This window comes from Doryrhamphus excisus, chromosome 16 (assembly GCF_030265055.1).
Source record: "Doryrhamphus excisus isolate RoL2022-K1 chromosome 16, RoL_Dexc_1.0, whole genome shotgun sequence".
NCBI classification, from domain to species: Eukaryota; Metazoa; Chordata; class Actinopteri; order Syngnathiformes; family Syngnathidae; genus Doryrhamphus; species Doryrhamphus excisus.
The window spans coordinates 13,750,747-13,771,625 of NC_080481.1; the positions used below are offsets into that span (position 1 = coordinate 13,750,747).

Below are 20,879 nucleotides of genomic sequence, written 5' to 3' on the forward strand. Positions count from 1 at the left end.
TGAGGTCTGTGTGCTAACCACTCGACCGCCGTGCCCATTTATTATTTTGGTTTGAGAAATGTAAATAGTGATAGATAGATAGTGATAGTGATAGATTGCATATTAATTTAATTTGAGCCCCAATTATCATCCTCATCAATCAGGACAGACTTTGTGTGGTCTTTAATATTAGCCCTAATTAGGCTGAGCACCGTGACTCGTCCAAAAAGCCAAGCGTCTACCCGTGGCCTCTGTGTACTATGTCAGCCGGTTGTACCTTCTCTGTTTTCAGCCGAAAATGTTTTTCATTCCTGGGCCAATGAATACTACCTTTGTCCCTTCATCCTGCATCTTGTGTGAGAAAGCCCCCTTCGCCTGCACTCACCAAGACTGCACAAACTTAACCTCTTCCACCTCCACCTCACACAGGAAAAGGAGCACAGCCGCTCTGGTGCTTTGATTCAGCCTCAGTAATGTGGAGGTCTGGGTGAAGACCTCCTTTAGTGGCTACAGTTAAATGATGCTGATTTAGGTAGAGTATATGCTAGCATAATACAGGAAAACAACATGCATGCTATTACACTGGGATGGGAGCATTGATCCAAATATTCATTGTGTCAATACCAAGGGAGTATGCTGGAGCCTATCCCAGCTGATATTTGGGCGAGAGGCTGGTTACACCCTGTACTGGTCGCCAGCCAATCACAGGGCACATATAGACAAACAACCATTCACACTCACATTCATACCTATGGACAATTTGGAGTCGCCAATTAACCTAGCATGTTTTTGGAATGTGGGAGGAAACCGGAGTACCCGGAGAAAACCCACGCATGCACGGGGAGAACGTTCAAACTCCACAGAGAGATGGTGGAATTGAACTCGGGTTTCCTAGCTGTGAGGCCCTCAAAATCATTCAATGATCTTGAAATATTTCAAGTAAAAATTACGTGTTATTATCATTATTCATACCAAAATTAACAGTTTTGCCCATTTCTATGTTGCACTGTTACTCATAATAAACCATGTTTTTTTTTATTATTTATTATTAAATATTATATTTATATAATATATATTATCATTAATAATATATTAATTGATATTATCATTAAATAATATTATATTTATATAATATAATAATGTTATTATTATATTATTATAATTATATTATACGTATATGTTATATATATTATTATTTATTTTTTATTATTTTACTTGATTACTTGACCACCAGCAAATTGCATTTTTATTCTTTTCTTGAAAATAATTTCCGTTTTTTCACACAATAAGTTGTGCTTTTTTCCATGGTTTGGCTGGTCCTGCAACTTATACTCCGGAGCGACGTATATATGTTTATTAGGGGTGCAACAAAAGGGGTATTTTTAACGAACCGTTCAATTCGAGGTCATGATTTCGTACGCATGTGTATCGAACCATAAGAAACACAATATGAAAACTTGCTTAAACTGGCCACCACTGGCCATGAATGACTAATTAACAATTAATTACATTAATTAACTATGAATGATAATACACGTAATATGGTTGTGGCGGTGCACAAAAGCATTATTGGAACCACACATTAAATACTATAAACCTTGCCATGCGACCTACCTCAGTGTTCCCAATGTTAGCATCAAAATAACTAGAACTAGAACAGAATTTGACAACCTCTAATCCACTGGTTCCCAAAGTCGGGTCAGTTGGGCCTACGTGCCGCTGCATTCAGGGACACTCACACAAAGTAGGCCATATTTACAAAAGCAACCACTTGTTGCTCATACAACAATAAAGCAATGTTACAAAAAGTTCTACTTAGAACTGCTCTACAGTCACCTGTGTGCACATACTCAACCGACCCCCCCCCCACCTCCCCCCAGGCCACTGTGGCCACTATACCGAAACCTAGACACCCTGTACACCCCTGGAGCCTCTGTGCACCAGTACAGTGGTGAAGGATCACCCCCCCCACCCCCCCTCCACCACCACAGCACCATCACCTCCCTCCAGCCTTCACTGCCATCTCTTCCCCTACCTCCAAACTACCCCCCCCCTCCCTTCATCATCCACGCCCTTCCTCACCCACCAACCCCCCATCCTCACCATGTAGCTATCCCACCGCCTTGCCATCTCGCAGCATTCCGCGGGCCGCCGTGCACACAGAGGCCTATTGTGCATGCTGGGGGATGGCAGAAGGCAGAGTACAGTCGGAGAAGCACAGAAAGAGGATGTGGAGAACTGAGATAGACGACTAATGTTGCATTCGTGTATTCATGTAATACTTCATAAGTCAGAAGTAGTCCGGGATGAGTATTCAGCATCATTTCTGGTGCGTTGGAGCTCCACCAATGAATGCTCAATGAATCCTCAAGAAGATCCTAAAAGGGTGAAACGACATTTATGGCCCATAATTATAGCTAAAATGAATGTACATATTATATTTAAAGCACAGCTCATTAATGTGACTTATTTTTAAACCTAAAAACCGATGTACATATACTGTAAAACTGGACTTCATAGCCTGTCCAAATCTTTCTTTGCTCCATGTGGAATGACAGCACCTCACCAAAAGGTCACGACCCTGGAATTACTGTGCCTCTCCGCATTACAAAGACCTGCTTTCAAGCTTCCTCACCTGGTCCGTCCGTGCACCCCCGATAGAAAGCTTCACGATAAGCATCACACGCTCGTTTCATCACCTTGCGCATTTCCATAAGACAGTAACGGGAATGCAATCCTTATACAGAAAGTGTACAAGATGAGGAAAAATGGAGTCAAACGTTCTTTTAATTGAGTTTTCCCACTGAATGTTTGACTCTTCTTCGCAACTTTGTGCTAATTGCCCGTGTCTAAACACACCAACATACTAGAAAATTGGCCGGTACTGCGAACAAAGCACAAGTTTGCCTAATACCTACAGATTAATCCCAAATCCACAGACTAGACCCGTAAAAAAAAACAAAAAAAACAACCTTGCTGACCCTGTGTTTGATTCCCATAACACGTATCGCGCCAGTGGCTCTTAACTCCTTTCTAAATTTTGTGCAACTGTTCATCCACAAATGTTTCCAATACTATTAACACAATATTTCTTGTAGTTTTTGAATTGTTCTAATAAAGATGTCAAGAAGTAAGTCAGTATTATAGCCGGAGAATAAGTAGTAAAGCAGTATGAGATTTAAAAATAAAGCCTGTTGTAATCGGACTTTATTGTTCAACGCATTCCATAAACATTTACAGAGAATAGTTATTAAAATTCATTTCTTTTATTTCAGTTGATATAAATAAGAACCCACCAGAAAGCCCCCATAAAGTAAAGGTGCATCCCTCGGCCAGGCCCTTTGCAGGTCAAAGAAGGAAGGAGGGTTTGAATCCCAGGGTTCTGAATCGAGGGGAGGGACACAAGTGGTCAGATTTCAGCTCGACGGGGGGTCTGGGGGAAGGACTGGTATTTTGGAATATACGAAGATCCATACAAGGCACAGTGGACATAAAACCGCCGGTGCTTGCCCTGACTGACGCGGTGGGTGCAGAGTGCCAGCCGGTTCCCCCGCGTTGGATTCCACTTAGTCTTTGGAAGGGTTTTGACTGCATGGTGCCCGTTTGGTCTCTGGGAACACACGCTTAACTGAACGCCTCATCCATCCCTTTCACTTCTTCTTTCACCCGAGCTATTGCATGTCTAATATTTAGACATGTTTAGCTTTGTGGACTCAAGGACTGTTCTGCTACTTGTAGCATCCCAACTGGTTTTACTGGCCGTGGTCAGATGTCAGGAAGAGGATGACCGTAAGTAGTGCAATTTTCTTATAACTTTTTTTTTTTTTTTTGCAGAAAGTATTATATAATGACCGGACAAATTTCTACAAGACTGAGTCAGTAGTTATTAATTAAAAACAGTCGGAAGACATAATCGGGAATACTGAATTGCGGTATTTCTCGATCTGTACAGGATGTCTAGGTCCGTCTGTGTGCGATGGAGGACCAGGTGAACAAGTGTTCATTTGTACTCACCTGACTCCCGACTGCTCAGACCGGAGTTAACCAAACTTTTCAGCCAATTAGACTACTACCAGATTAAAAACAGTCGGAAGATATAATCGGGAATACTGAATTGCGGTATTTCTCGATCTGTACAGGATGTCTAGGTCCGTCTGTGTGGGATGGAGGACCAGGTGAACAAGTGTTCATTTGTACTCACCTGACTCCAGACCGCTCAGACCGGGGTTAACCAAACTTTTCAGCCAATTAGACTACTACCAGATTAAAAACAGTCGGAAGATATAATCGGGAATACTTAATTACGGTATTTCTCGATCTGTACAGGATGTCAAGGTCCGTCTGTGTGGGATGGTGGACCAGGTGAACAAGTGTTCATTTGTACTCACCTGACTCCCGACTGCTCAGACCGGGGTTAACCAAACTTTTCAGTCAATTAGACTACGACCAGATTAAAAACAGTCGGAAGATATAATCGGGAATACTTAATTACGGTATTTCTCGATCTGTACAGGATGTCAAGGTCCGTCTATGTGCAATGGAGGACCAGGTGAACAAGTGTTCATTTGTACTCACCTGACTCCCGACTGCTCAGACTGGGGTTAACCAAACTTTTCAGTCAATTAGACTACGACCAGATTAAAAACAGTCGGAAGATATAATCAGGAATACTGAATTGCGGTATTTCTCGATCTGTACAGGATGTCTAGGTCCGTCAGTGTGGGATGGAGGACCAGGTGAACAAGTGTTCATTTGTACTCACCTGACTCCCGACTGCTCAGACCGGGGTTAACCAAACTTTTCAGCCAAATACCAGATAAATTAGGTCCTAATATTGAGTTTAGACAGTCTGGTTCTCAGCACTGTTTACACTCTAAGACCATTTTAGACCCAATACTGTTCACAGTCTGTAGAAACATCTTCTGATACTGACGGGTATGAACGGGTATTATAGACTCAGCGATCACAAATAGCCGAATCATTGTTGTGATGTGAGGTGACAGGATCCGGGAGCAGGTGACCCCAGCCTAGCAGGCTCAAAGGGTAGCAGGAATTGTAATGGTTCTGAACTCTGTAGGTGGCACAGCTTGCATAACGGGGTAAACAAATGTTTAGACATCATTTTTCTGCATTCTTTCAAGATTTATTTTTTGACTTTGATACCTTTTAAAAAATAGTAGTCAACCACCTAATCCTAAATTCCAGAATAAAGAACTCCATAATAATTTTGCGTCCTGTGCTTAAGTACGGACATCTCAAATATGCAAGACAAATCAGCCTTTCTTAACGAGTCTGTGTTTGTACTGCTGTTTGACGCCACTATGTGGTGCAGATGGAGCCCCCCCCCCCAAACCTCCACCCCTCCTGTTTATCTAAGGCAGCAGCATGTCAATTGGGCACAGTGTTCATTCATTCATAGGTGCCGTAGAGCCCCCAACACATTAAATAAATATACTCAGTCAACAGTGTCAAATGAAGTTATTTTATTATTGCTTTTAACACGACGTTTGTGAAGTATATTTAACACTTTTGACTCTCCAGGAAGTGTTGATATGTTCATTGAAAACATTCATTTGTCTTCTTTTTAAATATGTTCACCAAGTTCCAGGAAAGTTCTGCTCCTCCGACCTCCTTGCACCTTTACATCTTCATTCCCTAAACAACCTTAATTCCTTTTCCTAACTTTCTCTGCAACCTTGTCCTCTTCATCTTCTACCCACCTGACACACACACCCCGCTGCTGGTCACCACAGAGGGGTCGGTTGGCTGCATCCAGGACCACCAGCTGTATAATGATAAGGATGTGTGGAAGCCAGAGCCGTGTCGAATCTGTGTGTGTGACAGCGGAGCGGTGCTGTGTGATGAGATAATCTGCGAGGAGATGAAGGAGTGTGCCAACCCTATCATCCCATCTGGAGAGTGCTGTCCCGTGTGCCCCACCGATGCCAGTGCTCCCATTGGTTGTAATTTATTTATTCCCATACCCATAAATAAATTACTCTTTTTTTGCTTGTCTTTCTCTCTAACATTGGAGAATGGAGAATGCTGCATGATCACACAACAACCATGATGCATCTGTCCTTGAACATGTTGTCTACGGTCATACTTCATGACTCGACTAAACTAACGGACATAACGCTTCATCTCCATAATCATAGCCCACAATATGTGAATCTGCAGCTCTATTCCCGTTATTTAATTGAATGGAAAATCCAGCATGACAAATCCTTGTCAAGGTTCTATCAGAACCTGACCCAGACCGACCATGTTAAGAACCACAGTGCATCGAAGCACATCTAACTACTCAGCTTTTTCTTTACATTGTTAGAACAATCCATTTCCTGTCTTCTTCATCACATGCTCACTGCTTCAACCCCCTCCTCATTCCACTAACCAAGATGGGTTTGGTTCCTGTAGCACCGTCAGATGTCTTTTTTTACCCCTAAAAATCAATATTAGTACTAAAATCCATGTAATGTCTTTGTATTTACATTTGTTTCTTTTTTTCATTTTCTATCCCCTCCCCTCCATTGGCTACATCAGAGACAATCGGTGCAAGGGTGAGGCCTCACAAAAAACATATTATTAATTTTTGTTTAACATATGAAGCCTTTCTTACAAATGTTCTTTTTTATTAACCAGGGCCAGAAAGGTGAACCCGGAGATATTGCAGATGTAAGTAAAAATGCGCCCGTTTATCACATGACAACACAATAAGGAGCTACTCTACACGTCTCATTTAAGTTTCTTATTTCCATTCAAATGATTCCCCTGTGATCATTATGGATTAGCGACATGGGTTCCTTGTTAGAATTTGTATTAAATGAGGAAAAATCCTGCATTCCTGGGACACAGTGACCCCGAATCAAATCCCTTTAGATCCTCTCAGCAGCTTCATAGCAGACCAGGTGAACAAAGTCAGTACGAGCAGAGGTTAAGCAGAGTTGAAGTTTTGTAGCCAAACTTGAACTGTCACATCAAATCATTTTCTTTTTATGAATATTATACAAAGGACTGCACTGGTGTACAAGGGTCATCACTCTTTTCCCCCCCCCCCCATCTGCAGGTTGTAGGACCAAGAGGACCAGCAGGCCCGATGGTAAACATCATGTTCTTCTAGCCTCCATGCAGGCTGCTAAAAGCCGTTTCTTGGTGTAAAGTGGTCTGAGCAGGTGTTAGCCACACTTGGAATGTTGCTGACTTGGGACATTTTTTTTTGCCCTTGCAGGGCCCCCCAGGTGACCAGGGAACACGCGGACCAGCTGGCGCAAAGGGTGACAAGGTAGAAGACTAGTAATTAAAACCGAGATTTTTTTATTATTACCTTGAAGTGGTAATAAAAATAGCGGTGTCCTGCTCTTTTTTTTTCCCCCCAAGGGAAATCCTGGACCTCGGGGAAGAGATGGCGAGCCTGGCACCCCTGGAAACCCCGGCCCCGCTGGGCCACCTGGACCACCCGGACCCGCAGGACTTGGAGGGGTGAGTGTGTAATGCATCAATTAATCATACATCAATACCTCAAAAAATTGAGATGATGTACATTTATTAGGACGATGACAACAAACTGACTCTCACTCGCTCTTTTTTTTAATTTTTTTTATTTTTTACAGAACTTTGCTGCACAGATGGCTCAAGGTTTTGATGAGAAGGCCGGAGGTGCTCAGATGGGAGTGATGCAGGGACCAATGGTACGGGGTTCCTAATCATTATTAGGAAAGGGTTGTTATCGTTACAATGGCGCCCTCTTGTGGCCAAGTTGTTGTACTCCCACACATTTCTATTAGTGCAATTAAGGTGTTTTAATAATGGATGAGCCATTCAGCTTTGTAATTAATTGCATAATTGAATTATTTTTAAGAAATATTAATAATAATTAAACAAATATAGCAAAATATAGATATCATAATCACTGCTTTTGAAATTTATTGAAATTGATGCAGTCAAGGTTTTATAAAATACTTAATTTCTTATTCTTATATTTCTCTTACAGGGTCCAATGGGTCCTCGTGGCCCCCCCGGACCAAGTGGAGCTCCTGTAAGTGTATTCATGACAGCATGTAACAGTTAGACTTGCTCAGCCAATGGTGAAACATGTACTATATACATATACATATACTACAGTAACACTAAAATAAACAATGTATTTTGTTATGGAACCTATATAGGGCCCACAGGGTTTCCAGGGTGGCCCTGGGGAGGCTGGAGAGGCCGGTCCAGCTGTAAGTAGTACCCCAAATTATCATTTATAGGAAGTTTTGGATAGATTACTCAATGAGTGTACGTAACTTGTTTCATAATAGGGAGCAATGGGACCCCGTGGACCACCTGGACCTTCTGGAAAACCAGGAAGTGATGTAAGGACTCTCTACTGCATAGTAGGGAGTAAAAAAAAAAAGGTGGGAAATTCGCTGAACTAATAATCCTTTTACTGCAGGGTGAGGCTGGCAAACCTGGCAAATCTGGTGAGCGTGGACCTGCTGGACCTCAGGTTGGAGAATAAGTCATTAAGATGAAGCGATGAGAGGAAATTGGAACAGGAACCAGATATTTATGTATTATTCTTTGGATTTCAGGGAGCTCGTGGATTCCCCGGAACTCCTGGCCTTCCTGGAATCAAAGGACACAGAGTAAGCCTTGGCCATCAGGCTTTTACATAAGAAACGGTATCGTTATTTGGACGTGATGACACAATGTGACATTGCTTATGTGTCTCCTTCCTCTTAGGGCCATCCTGGTTTGGACGGAGCCAAGGGAGAGACTGGTGCTGCTGGTGCAAAGGTGAGAACAGCACTTTTCTAAATATAGACTGCATTTTCTTATTCTATTATTTGATATTGAATATTATTTGATATTTAATGCTATTTTCATCCTCAGGGTGAGTCTGGTGCATCAGGAGAGAATGGCGCCCCTGGACCCATGGTGAGTGTCCCACAGATGTCAAGTCAGCAATGAAGGTTGTGCAGTGTAATAATGAAGCTAACAAGATTACTCTCCGCCATTCCAGGGCCCACGTGGTCTTCCTGGTGAGAGGGGACGTCCCGGTGCTGCTGGAGCTGCAGTGAGTTGTCGTTTGTGTTTTAGCCTGTTAAATTTCCAAAGGAGATATCCCAATGGTCTGATTGTCCTCTCCCAAATCCACAGGGCGCCCGTGGAAATGATGGTCTGCCCGGACCTGCTGGTCCACCTGTAAGTCACATTATTTATTCTATGGTAATGGTAATGGTAATTTTATTTTATTTTATTTTATTTTATTTTATTTTATTTTATTTTATTTTATTTTATTTTATTTTATTTTATTTTATTTTATTTTATTTTATTTTATTTTATTTTAATTTTTTTTTAATATGCATCAGATTACAATTGAATGCATCACATAATCAGTTCACAGTTCCACATGTCCAAAAGGAGTAGGAAGAAGCAAAGCTTATTAAATCCTACCCCTCCCCATCTGGTACTTTTACAATCAGTAACTGTTACATTTGTTCACTTCCTGCTTTCCATAATATAGTTTAAGTATTTTTTTAATGTTTTTTTTAATATTTTATGTATTTATTTATTTATTTTATTTTTGTCACTTACAAAGTACGAGGTGATATAGTACAATGACATAATCGTTACCATAGTAACTGTCAATAGTAACTCCAATAGTAACTGTCAATACTAACTCCAATAGTAACTATGAATTTAAAATGCATTTAGAAGCTAAAGGTTGTTCTTCTATCTTCAGGGACCTGTTGGTCCTGCCGGAGCACCCGGGTTCCCAGGATCCCCAGGAGCCAAGGTGTGTATTCTAGACCTGGAGCAGACATTATTTAAACTATATATAGATTGTATTTTACAAAGCTGCAAATGTTGTTTCTGTGCCTTGCCAGGGAGAAGCTGGTCCAACTGGAGCTCGCGGAGCTGAAGGCCAACAGGGTCCCCGTGGAGAAGCTGGTACTCCAGGATCTCCCGGACCTGCTGGAGCATCGGTTTGTCCTGAGCCACGTCACTGATTTATCACTTCTTTAGCTCTTATTGTGACACGGTGTCTTTTGTTGATGGCTACCAGGGAAACCCTGGAACTGATGGAATCCCTGGAGCTAAGGGATCTGCTGTAAGTCCCGATCTCTTCATTTTAACAGCTTTCTATGAATTTATCTTGATTCTGACATTTTGTTGCGCCTTCCTACAAGGGTGGTCCTGGTATTGCTGGTGCACCTGGCTTCCCTGGCCCACGTGGGCCTCCTGGGCCACAAGGAGCAACAGGCCCTCTGGGACCCAAAGGACAGTCTGTGAGTCACTTGGGAGTCTTCTGTAAAGCTCTGAAAGCTGCTCGGCAACACTCATTGTTGTCTTCTCATGTTCTGGCTTAGGGTGACCCGGGTCTTCCTGGATTCAAAGGTGAAGCTGGACCCAAGGGAGAGCTTGTAAGTGTTTTTTTCACAACATATACGTATATAATATAGCAATGCTACACTGACAATAACATGATGTTTCCAGGGCCCTGCTGGTCCCTTAGGTGCACCCGGCCCTGCTGGTGAAGAAGGAAAGAGAGGCGCTAGAGGAGAACCTGGTGCTGCTGGACCAATTGGACCTCCTGGAGAAAGAGTAAGCCCCCCCCCCCCTCATAACTAACTTGCATAATAAATCAGTTGCTGTTACTTCAGCCTCATTCTAACGATGTCTTGGTTCTAATTCTTACAGGGAGCTCCTGGTAATCGTGGTTTCCCTGGTCAGGATGGTCTTGCAGGTGCTAAGGTGGGTGCTGCATTGTTTTAATAATCAGATAAATACTGAGTGAACTTTGGCACTAATGATGAGTTTGATGTTCATCTTCAGGGCGCCCCAGGTGACCGTGGTGTCCCTGGTGCCGCTGGGCCTAAAGGTGCCACAGGTGACCCTGGACGTACAGGAGAGTCAGGTCTTCCTGGAGCAAGAGTGAGTGCTGCGTCACATCATCAGCAGCTTCACACGCTCACATCTTCAATGTTGATATGTTTTGCTTTCACTTTCATAGGGTCTTACCGGCCGTCCTGGAGATCCTGGTCCTCAAGGCAAAGTCGGACCTTCTGTGAGTACCGCTTGTTGCTTCCTGCATATACTTTAAAGCAGGGGTCTCAAATTCAATTTACCTGGGGGCCACCGGAGCTAGGTTCTGGGTGAAACCGGGCCGCATCAGGTTTTCAAAAAAAAAACAAAAAAAAACAAAACGCATTTATTAAAAACTGGGAAAAAAATCAATAAAAAAATGCTTTTGCTTCTGCTATACCCTACACTTTTTCAGTACTTTGGTTCCGGTTTTCCACACCAAAATATCTGATAAAACATTACACTGTTCTCAAATATCTTAATTTTTATTTTTCTATACACAAAATAAGATAAAAAAAATAAATAAACAAATTAAGAATAAAGACAATAAATCAATCAATCAGTAATAAATAAGTAAAATAATAATACAGCAAATAAGAAAAAGAAGAAACCACAAAAAATTATTTTTTTCAGATTCAAATGTACAGTATTAACAGTTATTTAACCTTTAACATGAACATTCATGAAACTTAATCATTTTTCCCAATTAGCAAGTTAGCATCGTTAGCACTCAGTTCCATCTGGGAGCAGCGTGGTAACATTAACAACATGTTTGATGAGATGCTTTTATCTTGACATGTATTTTCTGTTGGTAAACAGCGTCATAAGCCTTTAGCTTCATTGCTAATCCAAAGCAAAACAGGGCGGGGTAACCGGGTAAGGTAACAGTATGGGCAGGGCAAAATCATGTTAATTGTGTTTCCGGTGTGCACACAGCTTTAAGCTATCATTTCGACATTAAATTTTGGTAATCAAGGTGGGGGCCTCAAACTTGTGGCCTGTGGGCCAAATGCGGCCAGCGGGCTGCAAGTTTGAGACCCCTGCTTTAAAGCAACAATATTTAGAGTGGTATTTTTTTTTGTGCATTATAGGGTGCCGCTGGTGAGGATGGTCGCCCCGGCCCACCCGGTCCTCAGGGAGCCAGAGGACAGCCAGGAGTGATGGGATTCCCCGGACCAAAAGGAGCTAATGTATGATAGTTAGGACATAGTTTGGCGAATCTTTATGGATGGAGTCCATAGCTGATTGGTTTCTGCTCAACAGGGTGAGCCTGGAAAGGCTGGAGAGAAAGGTCTTCTGGGTCGTACTGGTCTGAGAGTAAGTTCTCTTTCTCCAATGAAACCTGCTCTTAGAACCCCCCCCCCATTTTAAGAGCTACTTTCATGAACGTCTCTCAACAACATCCTAAATGAAGTGTTTCTCTTTGGACAGGGTCTACCTGGAAAAGATGGTGAGACCGGATCTGCTGGACCACCTGGCCCTGCTGTAAGTCTCGTTCTACGCTCACCAAGATGACCTCACTTGAGTTCTTCGATGTAACATTTTTATGTTCTATCTCAGGGACCTGCTGGAGAGAGAGGAGAGCAAGGTCAGCCTGGACCTTCTGGCTTCCAGGTTAGTCACTTCTTCAAACTCCACAATCATGGTGAACGTTTGAACGACTAGTTAAGATGCAGCAATATTACCTTGAAATGACAAAAGATTCATAATATTTAAACTCACCAGATAAATGACCAAACTTTTTGTCAAACAGGGTCTTCCTGGACCATCTGGTTCCCCGGGAGAGGCTGGAAAACCTGGAGACCAGGTGAGCAATCTTGGTACAAGAGCTGGTACAGAACAGAACGTAGAGAACAGAACATCCCTTTGAGTATAAAATGATTCCTTAACCTGGAATGAACTCATCTCCGGTCTCTCTCTGCAGGGTGTTCCTGGAGAAGGTGGAGCTCCTGGTGCTGTTGGACCAAGAGTGAGTGTCATGTTCTTTTTTACTGATAAAAGTTTCTTGGATATACTGTATTTTAGTTGCATATTTGTACTATAATATTACATTTCTTCTACTTGTTTCCTGATAGGGTGAACGTGGTTTCCCTGGTGAGCGAGGTGGTGCTGGTCCTCAGGGTCTTCAGGGACCTCGTGGACTTCCTGGTACACCTGGAAGTGACGGACCCAAGGTCAGTGAAGATGTTACATACTGTGCCACAATACAACTAGATTAAAAAGTGATGTACTTCTGATTTAGGGGGCCATTGGACCAGCTGGAGCTGCTGGATCCCAGGGACCCCCTGGCCTGCAGGGTATGCCTGGAGAGAGAGGAGCCGGTGGCATCCCAGGACCTAAAGGAGACAGAGTAAGTATTTGATTTATTATTTTACACCTCAGGATCATGATGATGGATGTTTTTTTCGTTGTCCATCAGGGTGACAATGGAGCTAAGGGACCTGAGGGAGCTCCTGGAAAGGACGGTTCTAGAGTGAGTACAAAATTAATTTCAGTAATTAATATTTTATATATATATATATATATATATCACTCACAAATAATCACCCTGCTTTGATATCCTCAGGGTTTGACTGGTCCCATTGGTCCTCCTGGCCCAGCTGGACCCAACGGTGCCAAGGTAAAACTAACAATGTCACTTTTTTAAAGCAATAAATCTGCATGTGTAATATGATGTAAATTATTTGTTATTAATTATGGTTCACTTGATTGTGTCGCTTCCATTTAGGGTGAGACTGGACCTTCAGGGCCTTCTGGTGCTGCTGGTGTTCGTGGTGCCCCTGTGAGTATACACCTTAATATAAATGGCGACATAAAAAACAATGCAAAGGAGTGGAAAGTTATATTATATATATTTTTTTTTATTTTTTTTACAGTCAGTACATTGCAGGATGGAAATTAAATCTTATTTGCATTAAATGTAGTTGTTTCCGCCAATATTGTACTGCAAGATATTTTTCCAAGTACCGGTACTACTGTTTATGTTTACTGTCATAAGTTAATGTTGTTTTTTTTATGAATTCCCATGTAATTTCTTTAATGTGGCAAAGCATCATCAAGCGGTGTATTTTAAGCAAAAATCTAATTCCTCTATTCCTCTATTGTCCTGCAGGGTGACCGTGGTGAGGTTGGTCCTCCTGGTCCTGCTGGCTTTGCTGGACCTCCCGTAAGTACATTTGATGGAACATAACTGTTTTAAAATCCTCTTCATTAAACATCCGCCAACATGGATGCTTTATTTGACACATCCAGGGTGCAGATGGTCAGCCTGGTGCCAAAGGAGAGCTTGGTGAGAGTGGACAGAAAGGAGAAGCCGGTGCCCCTGGACCTCAAGGATCATCTGGAGCACCCGGACCTGTGGTAGGTCCAAATGAGAGCTCTGACAGAATAGGAAGAGTATTTAAATGTTTGGGATTTGACTGTTAATATGAGTCTAATTGTCTTTTTCAGGGTCCAACTGGTGTATCTGGACCTAAAGGTGCACGTGGTGCTCAGGGAGCTCCTGTAAGTTCTACCAGATAACAAATGGCAATACAACAACAATAGCATAATTATTGATTTTAAACTACTAATGTTATTTTTTTGTGTAAAGCTGTTAATTAATTAATTATTAATATTGGGACGGCACGGCGGTCTAGTGGTTAGCGCGCAGACCTCACAGCTAGGAGACCAGGGTTCAATTCCACCCTCGGCCATCTCTGTGTGGTGTTTGCATGTTCTCCCCATGCATGCGTGGGTTTTCTCCGGGTACTCCGGTTTCCTCCCACATTCCAAAAACATGCTAGGTTAATTAGCGACTCCAAATTGTCCATAGGTATGAATGTGAGTGTGAATGGTTGTTTGTCTATATGTGCCCTGTGATTGGCTGGCGACCAGTCCAGGGTGTACCCCGCCTCACGCCCGAAGACAGCTGGGATAGGCTCCGGCACCCCCGCGACCCTCGTGAGGAAAAGCGGTAGAAAATGAATGAATGAATGAATTATTAATATTCTTCCAGTTTAGGATTTTGACTTAATGTTATAGACCAGGGGTGGGCAAACTACGGCCCGGGGGCCACATCCGGCCCGCCAAGTGTTTGAATACGGCCCGCCCAATCTTTCAAAAGTATTTAATTTAAACTCAACATACAACCTGGCATCATGGCCTGAGCCAACCTTTTGATGGTTGTATCAATTTCGTTGTTTGACATGGTCTGTTGTTTACAAAGTGCTTCTGAAAAAAGAGACACAAGCACATAATAATAAAAAAATTAAAATAATAATTATTATATTATTATAACTATTATGATTATTATATTTATTATATTAATGCTAATTATTATATTAATTATATATAATATTGGTATATTTGCATATTTTACATAATAATAATATAATAATTATTATTTTAATTTTATTTTAGTTATTATAATATTTTATTATTTTTAAAATATTTAAATATAAAATAATAAATAATAATAGCAGATTGCATGACAATTTTACAGATACAATAATACCAGGTGGACTGTTACGTGTAAAATATATAGTCTGCCCCCCCCCCCCCCCCCCCCCCCGGAAATTTTGTTATATCAATGCGGCCCGTGAGTCAAAAAGTTGGCCCACCCCTGTTATAGACCATGGCCTTTTGACAACATCAATTTCAAACTTGGATTGTACCATTATTTATGATGGTTTTACTGTCTGTTTGACAGGGTGCTACTGGTTTCCCTGGTGCTGCTGGTAGAGTTGGATCTCCTGGCCCTAATGTGAGTATTTAATCAAGAACAAGTGAAAAAGCTAAAAAAAAAAAAATGAAACCTGAAATGTTTGTGACTCACTAAAGATCTTGTTTCTATATCACAGGGTAACCCTGGCTCTGTTGGACCTGCCGGTCCTGCTGGCAAAGATGGACCAAAGGGTGCCCGTGGTGACGCTGGACCCCCTGGAAGACAGGGAGATGCTGGCCTTCGAGGACCTGCTGGCGCACAAGGAGAGAAGGGCGAGCCCGGAGAAGATGGACCCCCTGTGAGTTCCCCCCCTGATTAGTTTCTTCCTGCTGTGAGGAGAGCTGTGTTGGATGCTATCCTTTCTGTCTCTGTAGGGTGCAGATGGACCCTCAGGTCCTCAGGGTCTGGCTGGATCTCGTGGTATTGTCGGTTTGCCTGGTCAGCGTGGAGAAAGAGGCTTCCCTGGCCTTCCTGGACCTTCTGTAGGTGTTGATGGAATGTTTTTAAATGAAGTACTGACTTCTAAAATATATACTTACTCCGTGTTCAGGGTGAGCCTGGGAAACAAGGAGGTCCTGGCTCTTCTGGTGACCGTGGACCTCCCGGACCTGTAGGACCCCCTGGACTTACTGGACCTGCTGGAGAGACTGGAAGAGAGGTAGGGTGATGAGGATTTAAGACAAACCAACACATAAACGACTATGTTTATATTCATCATGAGGTATTGAATAAAGTCCTCCTGTGTTTCAGGGTACACCCGGATCAGATGGACCACCCGGTAGGGATGGATCTGTTGGAATCAAGGTGAGAGAAAACCGAAAAACGAACTTAAGAAACTCTTAGAAACTGTCTCTGTTCTTTGCTGGAAGAACCTGATGACAGTGAAGTCACTAAGTCAGTATTTTGTGTTTTCCTGCAGGGAGAGCGAGGTAACACTGGTCCTGCTGGTGCCCCTGGTGCTCCTGGTGCTCCCGGTGCCCCTGGACCTGTCGGACCTCTTGGCAAGCAAGGAGACAGAGGAGAAGCTGTATGTAACACAACAAGCTAACTCATCATATCAGTATATAATGTAAGAAATTCACTGACATGAACCTGGACTCCTCTTTCATCAGGGTGCACAAGGACCTGCGGGACCACCTGGACTTGCCGGTGCACGAGGAATGGCTGTAAGTATCATCTCCACGAAATGAAAACTTCTAATCCGCTTCTGATGGAAAAGATTATAGTTGAGTGCTGCTTGAAGTTTTGAAATGTAAGACTTCATTCCTGATTCCAGGGACCCCAAGGACCACGTGGAGATAAGGGAGAAAGCGGTGAAGCTGGTGAGAGAGGACAGAAGGGTCATCGTGGATTCACGGGTCTGCAGGGTCTTCCTGGACCTCCTGTAAGAAATTCAAAACTTCTGCATTCTAATCAGCCTCCTCTTTGTTCTCTAATGTGTTAATTATTTGTTCAAACAGGGTCCTGCTGGAGATTCCGGATCTGCTGGACCTGCAGGACCAAGCGGAGCTAAGGTAAGAGCAAAATAAAATGTACAAAAAGAAACAGGCCTCACAAAGTTTCCATCCAAAAGCTTTAACGGCTACGGTTTTTGACGGTAATGGGGGTCACAGGTTGGGCTTTGTGTAATTCTCCAATCATTCACTGAAGATGGGGACAGCAAAGTGTGAGGGCTTTAATTACCCAGCAGCGTGATAAGATGGGCAGAGGAGGCATTGGGTAATTACTCTGTGTGCGGGAAAGAGGCTGACAGACAGGGGGAAGGTACTTTTGCTTCGATCAGAAATGGGCTGTAATATCTCTTGTAGATTAGATAAGTGCAGGGGTTATGATAAGACGAATGAAGGAAAATGTCACCATATAATTTATCTTCATGAATAATAAGCTAAAAAGGCCCGGAGGTGATTGGAATAATAGAAGGAAACCTCAAGTACATTTGAAAAAGCTTCATCAAAAAGTTTTACACTTAAAAGTTTACCACAACAAAGGTAATTGAACACACTGTTGCTATAGGGACCACCTGGACCAACCGGACCGGCCGGCAAAGATGGATCTAATGGACAACCTGGCCCAATTGGACCACCAGGACCTCGTGGACGATCTGGAGAATCTGGCCCAGCTGTAAGTAACTTTCAATATATACAGAATTTGATAGTACCCCCCCTTAAGTTTCCCTTTTTTCCTACCTTTTTTAGGGTCCTCCTGGAAACGCCGGACCCCCTGGTCCTCCTGGCCCTCCAGGCCCTGGCATTGACATGTCTGCCTTCGCTGGTCTGGGACAGACTGAGAAGTCTCCCGATCCTCTGAGATACATGAGGGCTGACGAGGCCTCCAGCTCCCTGAGACAGCACGATGTTGAGGTTGATTCCACGCTCAAGTCCCTCAACAACCAGATTGAGAACCTGCGCAGCCCCGATGGCTCTCAGAAAAACCCTGCTCGCTCCTGCAGAGACCTCAAACTGTGCCACCCTGAATGGAAGAGCGGTAAGTGGAGTAAATATATGAAACGGGCATTTCTGAGAAATTAAAATTAATTGTAATATAATATTGCGGCGGCACGGCGGTCGAGTCACAGCTAGGAGACCAGGGTTCAATTCCACCCTCGGCCATCTCTGTGTGGAGTTTGCATGTTCTCCCCGTGCATGCGTGGGTTTTCTCCGGGTACTCCGGTTTCCTCCCACATTCCAAAAAAAAAAACCATGCTAGGTTAATTGTCCATAGGTATGAATGTGAGTGTGAATGGTTGTTTGTCTATATGTGCCCTGTGATTGGCTGGTGACCAGTCCAGGGTGTACCCCGCCTCTCGCCCGAAGACAGCTGGGATAGGCTCCAGCACCCCCCTGCGACCCTCGTGTGGAAAAGCGGTAGAAAATGAATGAATGAATAATATAATATCCAGCAACAATTTAATGGAGTTCCACAGGGATCCATCCTTAGCCTCCTTGAAGTCACAGAATAAATGGAACTAAGAGTTCCGTCAACAGAGAGAAATAAGTAGCATCTAGTATACCTGGTTCTCCAAAGTACATGTTAGATATTCAACCTCTGGCCTTTGTCTGTCCCTCAAGGTGACTACTGGGTTGATCCTAACATTGGAAGCACAGCTGATGCCATCAAGGTCTTCTGCAACATGGAAACCGGAGAGACCTGCGTCTACCCGAGCATCGCCAAGGTACCCAAAAAGTCCTGGTGGACCAGCAAGAGCAAGGATCGCAAGCACATCTGGTTCGGCGAGACCATGAACGGAGGATTCCACGTGAGTCTACAATAATAGGCAATGACTGTGAAGACGTTCTTGATAGTTGCTAACAATCTCCACAACTTTTGTCCCTAAAGTTCAGCTATGCTCAGGACGGCCCTGCCGCCAATGCCGCCAGCGTCCAGCTGACCTTCTTGAGGCTTCTGTCCAATGAGGCATCCCAGAACCTCACTTACCACTGCAAGAACAGCATCGCATACATGGACCAGGCCACTGGTAACCTGAAGAAGGCTTTGCTGCTGCAGGGCTCCAACGATGTGGAGATCCGTGCAGAGGGAAACAGTCGCTTCACATACAGCGTGTTGGAGGACGGCTGCAAGGTGAGAGCAAACGCCAGAAAACTATTCTAATGAACTTTAAATAAATGAGTTAGCTGACATGTCGCTTGATTGTCCACCAACAGAAACACACAGGCCGATGGGGCAAGACTGTCTTTGAGTACAAAACACAGAAAACCTCCCGTCTGCCCATCGTGGACATTGCTCCTATGGACATCGGAGGAGCGGATCAGGAGTTTGGCTTGGATGTAGGCCCAGTCTGCTTCTTGTAAAATGGAATATCGCAGTGACCCCCCAGAATAACAGGAAGAAAATAAACTCAACAATGAAACAATACACACAATTCCATAATAAAGAAGACTGGAAATGATAAAAAAAAAAAAAATTGATCTCAAAGCGAAGTGCTCTCCAAGTTGGATGCTAGCACTGAAGGGCATCGGCAATAAGTGTACGTCTCTGTCAACCCGCCTCCTTGAAATCCAGTCATGTTTCCCATGGCCCACTGTTGACAGGAATGAGTCCAGAGAAAGAGAGGGACCAAGCAAAAGTTGTGAAGAACTGAAACATGACTTGATGTCACTTATTTATTGTCTCACCTGAACGGGCCAGAGATGAGGTAGGACTGGAAGGGGTTCACTTTGTAATTACGACAAACCCCTTTTTCCACTACACAACAGCCGCGCAACCTCCAGTTCCAGTCCTACTCCACCTTCTTTTCCGTTTCCCTCCCGTTAAACTGATATGGCATTTTGAATCCGTGTAGACCAATAAAATATTCTCAAAATCCAGGTACTCCACGCCTGTCCATCGTGAGCAGGAGCAAAAACCTTTACTGTGTATTATAAAGCCTTGGTTCTAGTTGTTGTAAAGGTCAGATGGTTTTATATGTATTTCCGCATTATGTGTGTTCATGTGTTGATATGCACAGCAACACTTTTTTGGAAAATGAGGTTACATTTCAGGGGGTGTATGTCTCCAAGTCTTGTACCCCCTTACTCTCATCCAAAAATTTGCTTTGAAAAAAAATCTTAAGCAACGTTATTGTAGTCATCCAGATGGTTTGAAGCTACCTCACGCTGAAAAACATACTGAAAAATGTACAGATGACCACAAACAATCTTACCACCATGCAAATCCAATATGGTCATCTATGCTTTTGGGTTGCTCTCTTCTGAAGGTGCTATGAGTTCTGTAATTTAGTCTCTACCGAAACACCACCCATCACCCCCCCAACCCCACCCTTAATTCCCACTTGCCTCACGCCACACACTCACACTCCACCCTGGAGGAAGTGTACCGTCGGGTTAAGACAGGTGAAGACCGGGCTACTTCAAGACCACCACTGAAGTCCACACACCAAAGCTGAACCAAGTGTCCCGATAACAACCAGGGTGGGACGTCTGTGTGTGTGTGAGGGTGTGTACATTTTTTTAAATTAATTTTATTATGATCCGTTTTGTTTTTGTTACACTTCTTATTGATGTAAATTGGAAATAAAAGGAAAACAGAATGAAGAAGCGTATTTTTGTTTGACTTTTCAATAAAAGTATCACAGGCGTGGAATGGTTTCTTCCTTCTTTTAAAAAAAAACATTCAGGTGGTATGCTAAGTAAAACCATATTTTTATTAGCTAAGGTGAGCTTTACAGTAAGCATTTGTGACTGTGACTCACTAGTGTATTTTAACACAGGTGAATGTAAACTACAGTACTGTATTGGTTCTCCTGTTTGAGGGTGTGGCGGTTTGCTATTTTAACAAATAACAGTACATCAGACAAGCTAATCAGTGACTTGTACTCTACTCCAGT

At 43.1% G+C, this 20,879-nt stretch overlaps 1 protein-coding gene and 2 long non-coding RNA genes across 6 annotated transcripts in view; 1 reads left to right on the forward strand and 2 right to left on the reverse strand.

Annotated features, from left to right (window-relative positions):
- LOC131104288 (collagen alpha-1(II) chain-like) overlaps positions 1-20,627 on the forward strand; it is a 34,042-nt gene extending 13,415 nt beyond the window's left edge. Inside the window, exons 1-54 of one of the 3 annotated variants that reach the window (XM_058051306.1) lie at positions 3,464-3,768; positions 5,733-5,939; positions 6,523-6,539; positions 6,622-6,654; positions 7,046-7,078; positions 7,208-7,261; positions 7,357-7,458; positions 7,590-7,667; positions 7,970-8,014; positions 8,145-8,198; positions 8,280-8,333; positions 8,414-8,467; positions 8,553-8,606; positions 8,704-8,757; positions 8,854-8,898; positions 8,984-9,037; positions 9,121-9,165; positions 9,707-9,760; positions 9,852-9,950; positions 10,031-10,075; positions 10,155-10,253; positions 10,335-10,388; positions 10,462-10,569; positions 10,666-10,719; positions 10,801-10,899; positions 10,979-11,032; positions 11,922-12,020; positions 12,094-12,147; positions 12,262-12,315; positions 12,391-12,444; positions 12,584-12,637; positions 12,755-12,799; positions 12,906-13,004; positions 13,073-13,180; positions 13,250-13,303; positions 13,397-13,450; positions 13,559-13,612; positions 13,943-13,996; positions 14,083-14,190; positions 14,281-14,334; positions 15,521-15,574; positions 15,672-15,833; positions 15,910-16,017; positions 16,086-16,193; positions 16,286-16,339; positions 16,455-16,562; positions 16,648-16,701; positions 16,812-16,919; positions 16,996-17,049; positions 17,549-17,656; positions 17,731-18,019; positions 18,604-18,791; positions 18,872-19,114; positions 19,198-20,627. In XM_058051306.1, the coding sequence (XP_057907289.1) occupies positions 3,675-3,768; positions 5,733-5,939; positions 6,523-6,539; positions 6,622-6,654; positions 7,046-7,078; positions 7,208-7,261; positions 7,357-7,458; positions 7,590-7,667; positions 7,970-8,014; positions 8,145-8,198; positions 8,280-8,333; positions 8,414-8,467; positions 8,553-8,606; positions 8,704-8,757; positions 8,854-8,898; positions 8,984-9,037; positions 9,121-9,165; positions 9,707-9,760; positions 9,852-9,950; positions 10,031-10,075; positions 10,155-10,253; positions 10,335-10,388; positions 10,462-10,569; positions 10,666-10,719; positions 10,801-10,899; positions 10,979-11,032; positions 11,922-12,020; positions 12,094-12,147; positions 12,262-12,315; positions 12,391-12,444; positions 12,584-12,637; positions 12,755-12,799; positions 12,906-13,004; positions 13,073-13,180; positions 13,250-13,303; positions 13,397-13,450; positions 13,559-13,612; positions 13,943-13,996; positions 14,083-14,190; positions 14,281-14,334; positions 15,521-15,574; positions 15,672-15,833; positions 15,910-16,017; positions 16,086-16,193; positions 16,286-16,339; positions 16,455-16,562; positions 16,648-16,701; positions 16,812-16,919; positions 16,996-17,049; positions 17,549-17,656; positions 17,731-18,019; positions 18,604-18,791; positions 18,872-19,114; positions 19,198-19,344 (4,473 nt within the window). In that variant the 5' untranslated portion in view covers positions 3,464-3,674 and the 3' untranslated portion in view covers positions 19,345-20,627. Of the gene's footprint in view, positions 1-3,463; positions 3,769-5,732; positions 5,940-6,522; positions 6,540-6,621; positions 6,655-7,045; positions 7,079-7,207; positions 7,262-7,356; positions 7,459-7,589; positions 7,668-7,969; positions 8,015-8,144; positions 8,199-8,279; positions 8,334-8,413; positions 8,468-8,552; positions 8,607-8,703; positions 8,758-8,853; positions 8,899-8,983; positions 9,038-9,120; positions 9,166-9,706; positions 9,761-9,851; positions 9,951-10,030; positions 10,076-10,154; positions 10,254-10,334; positions 10,389-10,461; positions 10,570-10,665; positions 10,720-10,800; positions 10,900-10,978; positions 11,033-11,921; positions 12,021-12,093; positions 12,148-12,261; positions 12,316-12,390; positions 12,445-12,583; positions 12,638-12,754; positions 12,800-12,905; positions 13,005-13,072; positions 13,181-13,249; positions 13,304-13,396; positions 13,451-13,558; positions 13,613-13,942; positions 13,997-14,082; positions 14,191-14,280; positions 14,335-15,520; positions 15,575-15,671; positions 15,834-15,909; positions 16,018-16,085; positions 16,194-16,285; positions 16,340-16,454; positions 16,563-16,647; positions 16,702-16,811; positions 16,920-16,995; positions 17,050-17,548; positions 17,657-17,730; positions 18,020-18,603; positions 18,792-18,871; positions 19,115-19,197 lie in introns of those variants that run through there. The other 2 variants (XM_058051308.1, XM_058051309.1) reach the window with 2 other exon arrangements.
- LOC131104301 (uncharacterized) lies at positions 11,872-12,651 on the reverse strand. The gene is made up of 3 exons (XR_009119761.1): positions 12,553-12,651; positions 12,269-12,397; positions 11,872-12,172 (listed from the first exon to the last, which is right to left on the reverse strand). It is a non-coding gene; the product is annotated as an uncharacterized LOC131104301 (long non-coding RNA).
- Positions 12,656-17,659, reverse strand: LOC131104299 (uncharacterized). Of its 2 annotated transcripts, XR_009119758.1 has the most exons (7): positions 17,538-17,659; positions 16,622-16,917; positions 16,075-16,532; positions 15,647-16,015; positions 13,062-13,166; positions 12,870-12,984; positions 12,656-12,785 (listed from the first exon to the last, which is right to left on the reverse strand). It is a non-coding gene; the product is annotated as an uncharacterized LOC131104299 (long non-coding RNA). The 2 variants fall into 2 exon arrangements; XR_009119757.1 differs by lacking the exon at positions 17,538-17,659 and having other exon boundaries at positions 16,622-17,531.
- Positions 20,628-20,879: the final 252 nt, after the last annotated feature.